The sequence below is a fragment of the Mesoplodon densirostris genome, chromosome 3 (genome assembly GCF_025265405.1).
Source record: "Mesoplodon densirostris isolate mMesDen1 chromosome 3, mMesDen1 primary haplotype, whole genome shotgun sequence".
NCBI classification, from domain to species: Eukaryota; Metazoa; Chordata; class Mammalia; order Artiodactyla; family Ziphiidae; genus Mesoplodon; species Mesoplodon densirostris.
In genome coordinates this window covers 149,912,621-149,924,857 of record NC_082663.1, presented here as the reverse complement: position 1 = coordinate 149,924,857, position 12,237 = coordinate 149,912,621, and the positions used below count along the sequence as shown (strand labels likewise).

Sequence of the window (12,237 nt, the reverse complement as noted above, 5' to 3'; positions counted from 1 at the left end):
GACTCGGAGCTGTCACTGCTGAGGCCCGGGTTCGATCCCTGGTCGGGGAACTCAGATCCTATGAGCTGTGAGGCACAGTCCCCCCAAAAAGGCTTTTCTTGAGGGTCAGGAGGCAGGTTTTGCTGAGCTGAGGACCACTGTGGGCAGTCATCTGAAGGACCCCGCACTGCCCCACCCAGCCAAGCCAAACACGCAGGTCCTGGGGTCACTTGAGCTTTAATTCTGGGAGGAGGGATCTGACTGACTGACGCCCCACACTTGGAGATCGGCCCGCTGGTCCCCTGTGCCCTCGGCTGCGTGCTGCAGCGCCAGTCTCCTCTGCAGTTTCACTTTCAGCTCTGCTGTCACATCTGCCAGCCCTGGGAGTGGGGAGGGGGGTGGTCCCTGAGGCTTCAGCAGCACCAGGGATTCCCCAGTCCAGGCTGTTCTCTCTTATATCCACCCAGGACTGCTGCAGAATTTTCGGGGCCCAGCATAAAGTGAAAAATGTGTTCAGTGGACATGAGGAATTTCAAGATGGACACAGCAGAGCATTAAACCAAGTGTGGAGGTCACCCATGTGTGACCACACGGGTCCCCCGCTTGTGAAGCCCACCCTGCATTGACCCCTTACCTGTGGTCGGGGAGGAGAAAGCCTGCGCTGAGCTGACTGCCAGCTTCCTGGCCAGGCCACTGTTGAGGCCTTTTTTGGGCTCTGGTGGAGAAGGCAGATGAAGGCTGAGGCTGGCTCTTGGCTGGATGGGCAAGGGGCTGGGAAGAGGGACCCCTACCTGACTTGGGCACAGTGGGTGGCTTTGGAGTCTTTGCCTGAAACATGGCCAACTTCCTGGGCTTCAGGACAACTGGTCGACTAGGGGAAAGCACTGCGTGGACAGAGACATGGCATGTCACATCCAGTCATTAGCCCGCTCCTCATCTCCAGCTCTCATCCACCCCAGCCGCCACCCACCATCCTTGTTCACGTAGTTGGCAGCTGGGGCATCTCCAATGGGGATCACATAGTTCTCATCCTGGTTCAGTAGTCGGGGCAGCTTGTCCTGGCTGGACACAGGCGCGATGGACGAGGGAAGCAGCTGCTTAGGGCCACCCCTAGGGGGTGCAGGACCTGGTGGGAAACTGTGGTCACTGTCAGGGCCCACGTGGTGCAGAGACACCTCAGGGTGAGGATGTATGTGCACACCTCGTTGCATGCATGTGTCCCTGTGCATGTGTGTCTGTGCACGTGCCTGTTTATGAGTCTGTGTGTGTGTGTCCCTGTGTAGCATATACATGGACACTGGGTGAATTTGCGGAAGTTGAATATATGCAAAGGGTTTATACACACATGTGTGCATGACATCGCATGGATGCTAAAGTATGTGCTTGGGTGCTTGTCTATATTAGTGTGTGCATGCATGTATGTGTAAAAGTCTGAATTTGTGCTCTTGAGTGGGTATGTCCGCATTTGTGTGTACGTATGTGATTGTGATGTGAGGTATGGATATGTGTGCTACATGGGACTGGAACTGTGTGACACCCATATTCATGCATGTGTGGAGCCACTGTCTACATAGGGCTTCTGATTATGCAGGTGGACACATACAGGTTTGTGTTCATGAGTGTGGCCTGTATGTATGTATGTATACTTGGGCCCATCATGCACGTGGAGTCCGAAGCATCTGCCCAGCCCAGGGAGAACTATACTGCTCACTCCACAGACCTTTCCAGTCTCTTCTTGCTTCGTAATCGGGACTACCTCCCACCCTGATTTCCCATCTCTACCTACTGAAATCCTTTGAGACCTTCAGCAAACACCCCCTCCTCCAGGAAGACTCCCCTCTACTCTGCCCTGCCTCCTCTTCTCCCAGCTCTAGGTGCCACGCCTTCCCCCCCCCACCCCCCCAGCCCCAGGTTCGACTCCTCAGGGCTGGGACTATCTGTGCCCAGCCATGCCCGCCCCCTCCATAACCTGGAAGCCCCTAGAGAGCAAGGTCTGGGTAATTTCTCGGTCCCTGCAACTCTGGGTAGAAGATTGGGCACAGGTCGCGCCATGAGGTTCCTAGGTCTTTCCCCACCCTGCCCCAGTGGCGTCCGCGGGGACAGGGCATCACCTGGGCCGGGGGCCGAGGGCGCCACCCACACACTCTCGCCATTCTCTTTATCCGCCTCCACGTAGCCTGCAACAGAGAGGGCGACCTGAAGGAGGCACGGCGGCTGGGGGCTGACCCAAGGGTGTCCGGGTCGGGGAGGGGGCGGGAGAGGCGTGGACTGGGCCCCCTGAGTTCCCTGAGGCTGTACCAACCTATCACTTTCTCGTAGTCATCGTCCAGCAGGAAGGGCATCAGCTTCTTATTGGAGTGCGACACAAAATAGTTGACCACTGCGTCGAGCGAGGTGCAGGAGAACTGGGGTCAGATAGGGGATGTTATCAGGGCTGGCGGGGACGGGGAGCAGACCCCAGCCATTGCAATTCCCGGGACCCGGGCCCAGCGCTCACCGGCTCCTCCAAGTCGATCACGTACTGGGGGCCCTCGCGCTTCACTTTGTAGTGCCGGACGACCGGCGTCCTGCAAGGGCAGGGGCAAGTGAGTGGCCTGGGTGAGGACAAAAAATGGCCTGCCCCTCGTCCGGACCTCGCCACCATGGAGGGCCTAACCCCGACTTGCTCCCCTGCACACTGACCACGCCACATCCTGGCGTGGGTCTCTGCTGGGGACCAGGCCCTCGAAAGACGCCACCTCCTAGAAAAACCCTGCGCCTGGTCCTGGCACTGCCCCCGAGGAGGACCGTCCTGTATGGATTCAATCCCGGGAGGCCCCGCCCCCGGCTCCACATTCTGCCCGGCCCCGCCCCTATATCTGACCGCACCCCCGCGCCCGACGCCTCTCCCACCGCGGCGCCGGGGCCACGCATGCGCACCCGTTGAGCGTCTGGAGCGTGCTGACCGACACTCCGCCCGCGCCGTCCCCGCTCGGCCGGAGCAGCAGGTTCCCGCACTCGGGGTGGCGCTCCAGGAGCAGCTGAGCCTCCAGCCGGCTCACTTTCAGGAAGCACCTAGGGCGGGCCGCGTCACTCACCAGGACAGGCCCCGCCCCCAGAGACACAGCCACGCCTCCCCACGTAACCCCGCCCCTGGGCACCCAGCCTTGCCCTCCCGTCCACGACATGGTTCCTGGAGACCCTGTCTTGCCCGACCCCAGGCCCAGGCTCTGCCTCTGGAGGCTCAGGCTATCCTGCGGGCACACAGGCCAACACTCAGAGACCCACACCCGCCTCCCAGGCACCTATACCCTCTCCTGGAAAACTTGTCCCGCCCCCAGGCCCCTAGGCCCGCCCATGGAGAGCCAGGCCCGCCCCCAGGCAGCTAGACCCGCCCCAAACACCCAGTAGGGCTCCCAGCTGTGAGACCTAATTCCCCGCCCCTTCCCGGAAGCAGTCTTACGCTCAAGACCCAACGCCTGGAGACGCCACTCACTGCCCTCTCCGGCTCCAGGCTGTCCAGCCCGCCACCATCCTGGAGACCCTCGGGCACTTACGAGGGCATCACGAGCGCACGTCGTGCCTCTTCTTTGGCCAGGGCCTCGGCCATCATGTACAGGTGTCCGGGCAGCAGGGTCAGGTTGGACGGGACACGGAGCTGAGGGGGGCATTGGGGCGTCAGGGGATGGGAGGCTGTGACTATGTCACAGAGGGGCAAACTGAGGCCAGAGTGCGGATACAGCCAGGATGGGAACCCAGGTCTGGGGGCTCCAGAGCCACCTGACACCTCAGGGGCAAAGAGGGCATAGAGAGGACTTCGGTGATGAGGAGGACAGAGCAAATGCTAGCATGTAGGGTCTCAAACTCAACGGCCTGCAGGGGGCAGACTGGGAACAAATGAGTAACCTAGAAATCAGGAATGTTTACTAACACTCCTGGTTTTTAAGTGATAGCAGCTGACTTTTTTTTTTTTTTTTTTTTTTTTTTTTTTGCGGTACGCGGGCCTCTCACTGTTGTGGCCTCTCCCGTTGCAGAGCACAGGCTCCGGACGCGCAGGCTCAGCGGCCATGGCTCACGGGCCTAGCCGCTCTGCGGCATGTGGGATCTTCCCGGCCCAGGGCACGAACCTATGTCCCCTGCATCGGCAGGCGGACTCTCAACCACTGCGCCACCAGGGAAGCCAATGACTTTTAAATTTATAGCACTTTGTTGGCAAAACAAAAGACGTTTATGGGCTACAGCTGGCTCATAGGCCTCCAGTTTGTGACCAGTTTGCTATACTGGAGAGGTTTGTTTGGGGAATGAAGGTTGGAAATTAAAAAGAGAATTTTGAGCAGGTCTAGTGGGGAATGGGGGAGAGAGGGGCCGAGGACGACCACCCTTACCTCCACCACCGTCAGGATGAAGCCTTTCCACATCTCCCGAGACTCCAGACTCTCTACCTAGGGAGGGAAAGAAAAAGATTTTGTGTCGATGAGTCTCGGTCTAGTCAGCTGTGAAATGGGAGTGAGGAATAAGAGTCCCTGTGTCCAAGGGCTGTTTTGAAGATTAAATGAGCGTGAACAGGTTAATTTAGAATGATGTCTGAATATAAGTTCTTAGTAATGTGGGGTACTGTTATTCTTTAATGTTATTACATCAACATTAAAAAAAACATAAGTCAGATCATGTATCTCCTATGCTTGAAACCCTCCCTTGACTCCTACCTCCCTCAAGGTAGAAGCCCAGGTCCTCCTTGTCACCCACAGGCCCTGTACAACCTTCCCCTTTCCCAACCCCCAACCCTCATTCCCTCCCTCTCTCCCCCTCTTTCACTCTGCTCCAGCCATAGGGGCTTTATATATATATATAATATAATCACATATATATATCACTATATATATATATATATATATATATATATATATATATATATAATCACATCTTCTTTATCCATTCATCTGTCGATGGACATTTTGCTTCCATGTCTCGGCTATTGTAAATAGTGCTGCAGTGAACATTGGGTTGCATATATCTTTTCAAATTACTGTTTTCTCCAGATATATGCCCAGGAGTGGGATTGCAGGATCATATGGCAGCTCTATTTTTAGTTGTTTAAGGAACCTCCATACTGTTCTCCATAGTGACTGCACCAATTTACATTCCCACCAACAGTGTAGGAGTGTTCCCTTTTCTCCACACCCTCTCAAGCATTTATTATTTGTAGACTTTTTTTTTTTTTTTTTTTTTTTTGCTGTACGCGGGCCTCCCACTGCTGTGGCCTCTCCCGTTGCGGAGCACAGGCTCCGGACACACAGGCTCCGCGGCCATGGCTCGCAGGCCCAGCCGCTCCGCGGCATGTGGGATCTTCCGGGATCGGGGCACGAACCCGTGTCCCCTGCATCGGCAGGCGGACTCTCAACCACTGCGCCACCAGGGAAGCCCTATTTGTAGACTTTTTGATGATGGCCATTCTTTCTGGTGTGAGGTGGTACCTCACTGTAGTTTTGATTTCCTTTTCTCTAATAATTAGCGATGTTGAACATCTTATCATGTGCCTCTTGGCCATCTGTATGTCTTCTTTGGAGGAATGTCTGTTTAGATCTTCTGCCACTTTTTTTTTTTTTTTTTTTTTGCGGTACACGGGCCTCTCACTGCCGTGGCCTCTCCCGCCGCGGAGCACAGGCTCCGGACGCGCAGGCTCAGCGGCCATGGCTCACGGGCCCAGCCGCTCCACGGCACGCGGGATCCTCCCGGTCCGGTCCTGGTCACGAGCCCGTGTCCCCTGCATCGGCAGGCAGACTCGCAACCACTGCGCCACCAGGGAAGCCCCCTGCCACTTTTTGATTGGGTTGTTTTTTGTGTTTTTTTTGATATTGAGCTGTATGAGCTGTTTGTATATTTTGGAGATTAATCCCTTGTCAGCCACATCGTTTGCAAATATTTTCTCTTACTCTGTAGGTTGTCTTTTCATTTTGTTTATGGTTTCCTTTGCTGTGCAAAATCTTTTAAGTTTAATTAGGTCCCATTTGTTTATTTTTGTTTTTATTTCCATTACTCTAGGAGGTGGATCCAAAAAGATATTGCTGCAATTTATGTCAAAGAGTGTTCTGCCTATGTTTTCCTCTAGGAGTTTTACAGTATCCGGTCTTAAATTTAGGTCTTTAATCTATTTTGAGTTTATTTTTGGGTATGGTGTTAGAGAATGTTCTAAGCGCAGGGATTTTTAATTGTCTTAGTCACTGCCGTGACACTAGAAGAGTGTCTGGTACACAGTAGGTGCTCAGTAATGTTAGCTAAAAGATTGGATGATGGCAGTGATGGTCCTTGTGGATCAGATCTTGTTCTGGGCACTTTACATATATTATCCCACTTTTCAGTTGAGGAAACTGAGGCCCAGAGAGGTTAAGTGACTTGCCCAGTGTCACCAACCCAGTGGTAAACTTTGTGTGACTCCATGCTAGTATGTGTTAATGGTGGGTGCGACAACAAGGAAGGGTCTCCTACCAGCCCCACCTTAAGACACCTACCTTGAACTTGATCTCCTGGTTCCGCAGGACCAAGCAAAAGTGGGTGCCAGGGTCATGGGAGCTCCCCCAGGGAGCTTCATCTGTGAGCTTCACAAACACACCTAGGTCTAGCTTCTCCATATGCTGGGGGCACAGTAGACAGGGTCTGAGCACCAGGCCTGTGGCCCCTCAGGCCCCCTGTCTTACACATACCATCCACGTCCTCTGCTTGGTCCCTGGGGTCAAGGTGGGCCAATTCTTGAGCCTTCATTTCCATCCTTACCTGGGAGTCCCGATTGCTATTGTAGAAATAGAGAGTCAGGCCCTGGAGGCCTGCCCAGAACTTCTTGTAATCCTGTGGACCAGAGTTGGAGAAAGAGAAGGAGGTGAGGTGGCGAGGCTGGGTACCTCCATCATAGTCTACCTCAGGACGTTTGCACTGGCTATTCTCTCTGCCTGAACACTCTTCTCCCAGATCTTTACATAGTTTCCTTCATCACCTGCTTTGGGTCTTTGAACAAGTGTTGCCTTCTCGGGGAAGCCCTCCTCATCCATGGCCCGGCTTCTGGGGATCTGTTACTCTCTGAGAAAGGACCAAAGGGAACCTACAGGGGTGGGATCTTTAGGAGTAATTTGTGCTAACTCACTTTATGGTTTTCCATCCATCCACCCACTCATCCATCTGTTCCACCCTCCCATCCACCCATACATACATATAACCTCCTGTTCCCTTATCCACCCTGTAAATTTAACATCTCCTAGGTGCCAGGCATTGGGCTAGGTGCTCAGTCTACAGTCAGAATTTCACAAGGCTCTGGACACTAGAAGGTCTGTAGATTCAGGATTTCCCCCTCAGGATTCTGAATTCCAAATGTCCTAGCTCTCTGGAGGCCGAAGGGGTTGATACAGATCAGATTATAAGATTCTAGAGTTTTTTTTCACCAAATATTCCCTGAGCACCTACTCTGCGCTCAGCTCTGTTGCAGGCAAAATAATAAATGGGGCATGGCTTCTTTTTCTAAATAGATGACATTCCAGGAATTCCCTGGCGGTCCAGTGGTTAGGACTCCGTGCTTTCACTGCAGGGGGCACAGGTTCCATCCCTGGGGGTGAGGGGTGGGGATGGGGACTAAGATCCCGCAAGCTGCATGGTGCAGCCAAATAAAATAAAATGATGTTTTAGAAAGATAGAGAAAGCATAGATACTTAAATCCTCCAAAGAAGAGAAATTAGCACCCTCAGGGAGGGATAGATCCTGGACCAAGAGATCACAGAGGAGGAGAGAAGCCCTCCAACTGGGAAATCTGGGAAGACTTCCTGAAAGAGGAGGTACTTTAGTTAGTCCATATTGATAACGAGGGTAGCTCTTATATTGACAGCGATCATCCATCCATTAATCCACCTATCAATTCATCCGTCTGCCTACCCATCCATTCATCCAGCCACATATCCATCCATTCATCCTTTTTATCCATTTATGTACTCACCCACCCATCCATCCACCTGTCTACAAGCATGCCTCATTTTATTGCACTTCACAGATATTGTTTTTTTGTTTGTTTTTTTTTTTTTACAAATTGAAGATTTCTGGCTACCCTGCTTTGAAGAAGTCTTTCGGTGCCATTCTTCCAACAGCGTTATTTTTAAATTAAGGTACATACATTGTTTTTTTAAGATAGAATGCTATTTCACACTTAATAGAGTACAGTCTAATGTAAACATAAATTTTATAGGCACTGGGAAGCCAAAAAATTCATATGACTCACTTGATTGCAATATTCGCTTTACTGTGGGACTTCCCTGGTGGTCTAGTGGTGGGACTTGGTGCTTCCATTGCAGGGGGCCTGGGTTCAATCCCTGGTTGGGGAACTAGATCCTGCATGCCACAACTAAGAGTTTGCATGCTGCAACTGAGAAGCCCGCCTGCCGTAGCTGAGGATCCCACATGCTGCAACTAAGACCTGGAAGCAGCCAAAATAAATAAATACATACATACATAAATACGTAAATACATACCTACATAAATAATATATATTTGCTTTATTGTGGTGGTCTGGAACCAAACCTCCAGTGTCTCCGAAGTATAGCTCTCTGTATCCATCCATTCACCTATCTGTCTCTCCACCCACTCACCCATCTGTCCATCCATAGGTACATACTACATACATACATTTAACATTTACTGAAGACCTACTATATGCCAGGCACTGGGAATTCAGCAGTAAGTGATTAAACTCACATGGTCAGACCTACTTTGTCATGCACCAGCTATGTGCCATCCATTTCACATTGTTCAAGCTATCTGTGCCTCAGTTTCCCCACCTATAAAATGGCAATAATAATGGTGCCTGCCTGGGACTTCCCTGGCAGTCTAGTGGTTAAGACTCTGGGCTTCCACTGCAGGGGGTACAGATTCGATCCCTGGTCCAGGAACTAAGATCCCACATGCCTCTTGGCATGGCCAAAAAAACCCAAAAAAAGGTACCTGCCTTAGAGACTGTTGTGAGAATTGGGTGAATTAATACATGCAAAGCTCTGAGTCATACCCTTGGCATATTAAGAGTTATCCCTCGGGACTTCCCTGGTGGTGCAGTGGTTAAGAATCTGCCTGCCAATGAAGGGGACACGGGTTCGATCCCTGGTCCGGGAAGATCCCACATGCCATGGAGCAACTAAGTGCGTGTGCCACAACTACTGAGCCTGTGCTCTTAGCCCACAAGCCACAACTACTGAGCCCGTGTGCCACAACTACTGAAGCCCGCTGCACATAGAGCCCGTGCTCCGCAACAAGAGAAGCCACCGCAATGAGAAGCCTGAGCACCACAAGGAAGAGTGGCCCCGCTTGCCGCAACTAGAGAAAGCCCGCGCGCAGCAACGAAGACCCAACGCAGCCAAAAATAAATTTAAAAAAAAAAGAGAGAGATATCTCTCTTCTGTAACCATGCCTATGGCCTTTTCAACCCATTTTATTGTTTTAGTTTTAATTTTAATTTTATGTTTTTGGCCTCATGGTGTGGCCTGTGGGATATTATTTCCCCAACCAGTGATAGAACCTGCGCCCCCTCCAGCGGAAGTGTGGGATCTTGACCATTGGACGACCAAGGGAGTCCTTTTTTTTTTCTCTCTCCATTTTATAATAGAGAAAACCGAGGCACAAAGATGCAGAGTCACTTGTACACGGCTTGGGAGTCAGGACCGCGCGGAGCAGGGATGTGAACTTGGGTCTCATCCTCTGGGGCCCTCGCGCTCTTTCTTAACCCCTGAGATCTCCTGCCTCTGGATGCTTTCTAGGCTGGGGAGGATGTGGAGGCGTGGAGGCCGAAGGACGGGAGGAGGAAACTGCCAGGGCAAAGGCAGAGAAAAGCCTGGTTGGTTTGCGTACTGGTAGGAGATGAGTATGCGGAAGGTGGGGGGATGGGCCTTAGTGGGAACCAGGCTGGGCTTTATTCTGAGAAGAACAAACACACACACACACACACACATTGGGCCCCTGGCCAGTATCTGGTCCTGTGGGACGTAGCCCCCATTAATTCTCACTGTGCCTCCTCACAATCTACTGACTTTGACCCCTGGGTCTGAAGTTCACAGAGTTAGCTCAGGGTTGGGAGGGGGGAGGTGTGGGAATCAGAAGACTCCCCATTTCCTGGAGTAAAGTCGCTGATCCTGTTTGTATCCGAGAGAGACATAAAGAGACCAAGACAGAGAGAGATGGAGCCAGGCAGGGAAAAATACAGAGAAAGAGCTCAGATCAGAATCAGAGACACAGAGAGAGACACAGACAGACAGACAGAGGGACGTAACCTTTCCCAGCCCCCAGTCCATGCCCTGCCCCACCCAGCACCCACCGCATTCTCCTTGGCCGGCTGCGGAGGTCTAGGCTCAGAGAGGTGCTGCACCTGCCTAGGCCACCCAGCAGCGCCAGCTCCCTGGCCCGTCTTACCCGGTCTCGGGGTCCCTTCTTCTCCAGGAAGCTCTCGTGGTAGTGTGAGAGCAGGCTGCTCTTGGGCTTGGGGACCCGGGGTGGCCTCAGGGCCAAGGCCATGGCGAGTCTTTGGCCTGGCCTCTCCCTACAGTGGGTGCCCCAGCTGAGCCAGGAAGCAGAGAAACAGGTTCCAGGGGAATTTCCTCTCTTCTGTCAGCTCCCGAGCTCCCTCCCCTGCCAGGGCTGGATGGGGGCTGGGCCTGGGCAGGTCCCGAGATCCTAGGGAAATCCCCTCCTCTCTGGTGCCCAGAAGAGGTCAGGGAGGCCTGGCTGGAGTAAGGGAAGGGAACAGAGGAGAGAGCTGCTGGGAGCTGTCAGTGCCAGGGCATCAGGAGGGGGACCTGCCTAAGCAAAGGCCTGGAAGGGAGAGGATGGAGTCTGGTGCCAGAGTGGTGAGGAGATGAGACCAGAGAGTGATACAATGTCCAGGAAGCCCGTTAGGCTGCCTGGACGTTAGAACAATCTTGTTTGTATCTACCAAAAATCTTGCAGGGATTTTGACAGGAATAGCACTAAACCTGTATATCAGTTGAGGGAGACTTGACATCTTTTATGTCCTGTGTTGAGTCTTCCAACTCACAGACATGGTCTTTCTCTTCCTTCCTTCCTCCCTCCCTCCTTCTCTCTCTTTTTCTTTCTTTCTTTCTTTCTTTCCTTCTTTCTTTCTTTCTTTCTTCCTTCCTTTCTTTCTTTCTTTCTTTCTTTCTTTCTTTCTTTCTTTCTTTCTTTCTTAGTAATTATAAACGCCATTGTATTTTTACTTCCAGTTTTCACATTCATTGCTAGCATACAGACATGCCATTGATTTTTGTGTGCTGATCTCTTATCCTATAACCTTGCTGAACTAACCCACTTCTTAGTTCAAGGGATGTTTTTGATAGATTTCTTGTGATTTTGTATATAGGCAATCATGTCATCTGCAAATAGGGTTAGTTTCATTTCTTCCACCTTTCCAATCTGTATGCCTTTTATTTCCTTTTCTTGTCTTATTGTGCTGGTTAGCACTTCCAGGACTCTGTTGAATAAGAGTGGTCAGGGTGGACATCTTTGCCTTGTTCCCAGCCTTAAGGGGAAAAGTGGGATTTCCCTGGCATTCCAGTGGTTCAGACTCCATACTTCCACTGCAGAGGGCATGGGTTCAATCCCTGGTTGGGGAACTAAGATCCCACATGCCACGCGGTGCGGCCAGAAGATAAAAAAGTGTTCCATCTTTCACCATTAAGTACAATGTTAACTGAAGTTTTGTAGACGTGCTTCTCCAAGTTGAGGTAGTTTCCCTCTGTTCCTAGTTTGCTGAGAGTTTTTATTATGAGTGGGTGTTGAATTCTGTCAAATGCTTTTTCTGCATGAATTGATACGTTCTTATGATGTTTCTTCTTTAGCTTGTGTGTTAGTTTTCTGTGGTTGATATAATAACTTATCACAAATTTAGAGGCTTAAAACAACACAAATGTATTATCTTACAGCTCTGTAGGTTAGGAGTCCTACGTGGATCTCACACAGCTAAAATCAGGTTGTTGGCAGGGCTGTTTTCCTTTCTGAAGGCTCAAAGAATGAATCTATTTCCTTGCCTCTTCCAGCTTCTAGAAGCTTTCCTCATTCCTTCCTCCATCCACAAAGCCAGCAACTGTGGGTAAGAACCTCACATCATATCACTCTGAATTTCTTCCATAGTTATCTCCTCCTGACTCTCTTCGACTTTTTTTTTTTTTTTTGCGGTATGCAGGCCTCTCACTGCTGTGGCCCCTCCCGTTGCGGAGCACAGGCTTCGGACGCGCAGGCTCAGCAGCCATGGCTCACAGGCCCAGC

The 12,237-nt window shown here is 51.5% G+C and overlaps 1 protein-coding gene across 1 annotated transcript; it reads right to left on the bottom strand.

Moving 5' to 3' along the window:
* Positions 1–200: 200 nt before the first annotated feature.
* On the bottom strand, positions 201–10,525 carry STAP2 (signal transducing adaptor family member 2). Its single transcript, XM_060094547.1, has 13 exons — positions 10,387–10,525; positions 6,730–6,801; positions 6,468–6,590; positions 4,344–4,400; positions 3,516–3,616; positions 2,899–3,033; positions 2,477–2,546; positions 2,282–2,384; positions 2,091–2,156; positions 950–1,105; positions 771–863; positions 614–694; positions 201–359 (listed from the first exon to the last, which is right to left on the bottom strand). The coding sequence occupies exons 1-13, from the start codon at positions 10,486–10,488 to the stop codon at positions 217–219; spliced, it is 1,302 nt and encodes a 433-aa protein (XP_059950530.1). The 5' UTR covers positions 10,489–10,525; the 3' UTR covers positions 201–216.
* Between the last annotated feature and the right edge of the window lie 1,712 nt (positions 10,526–12,237).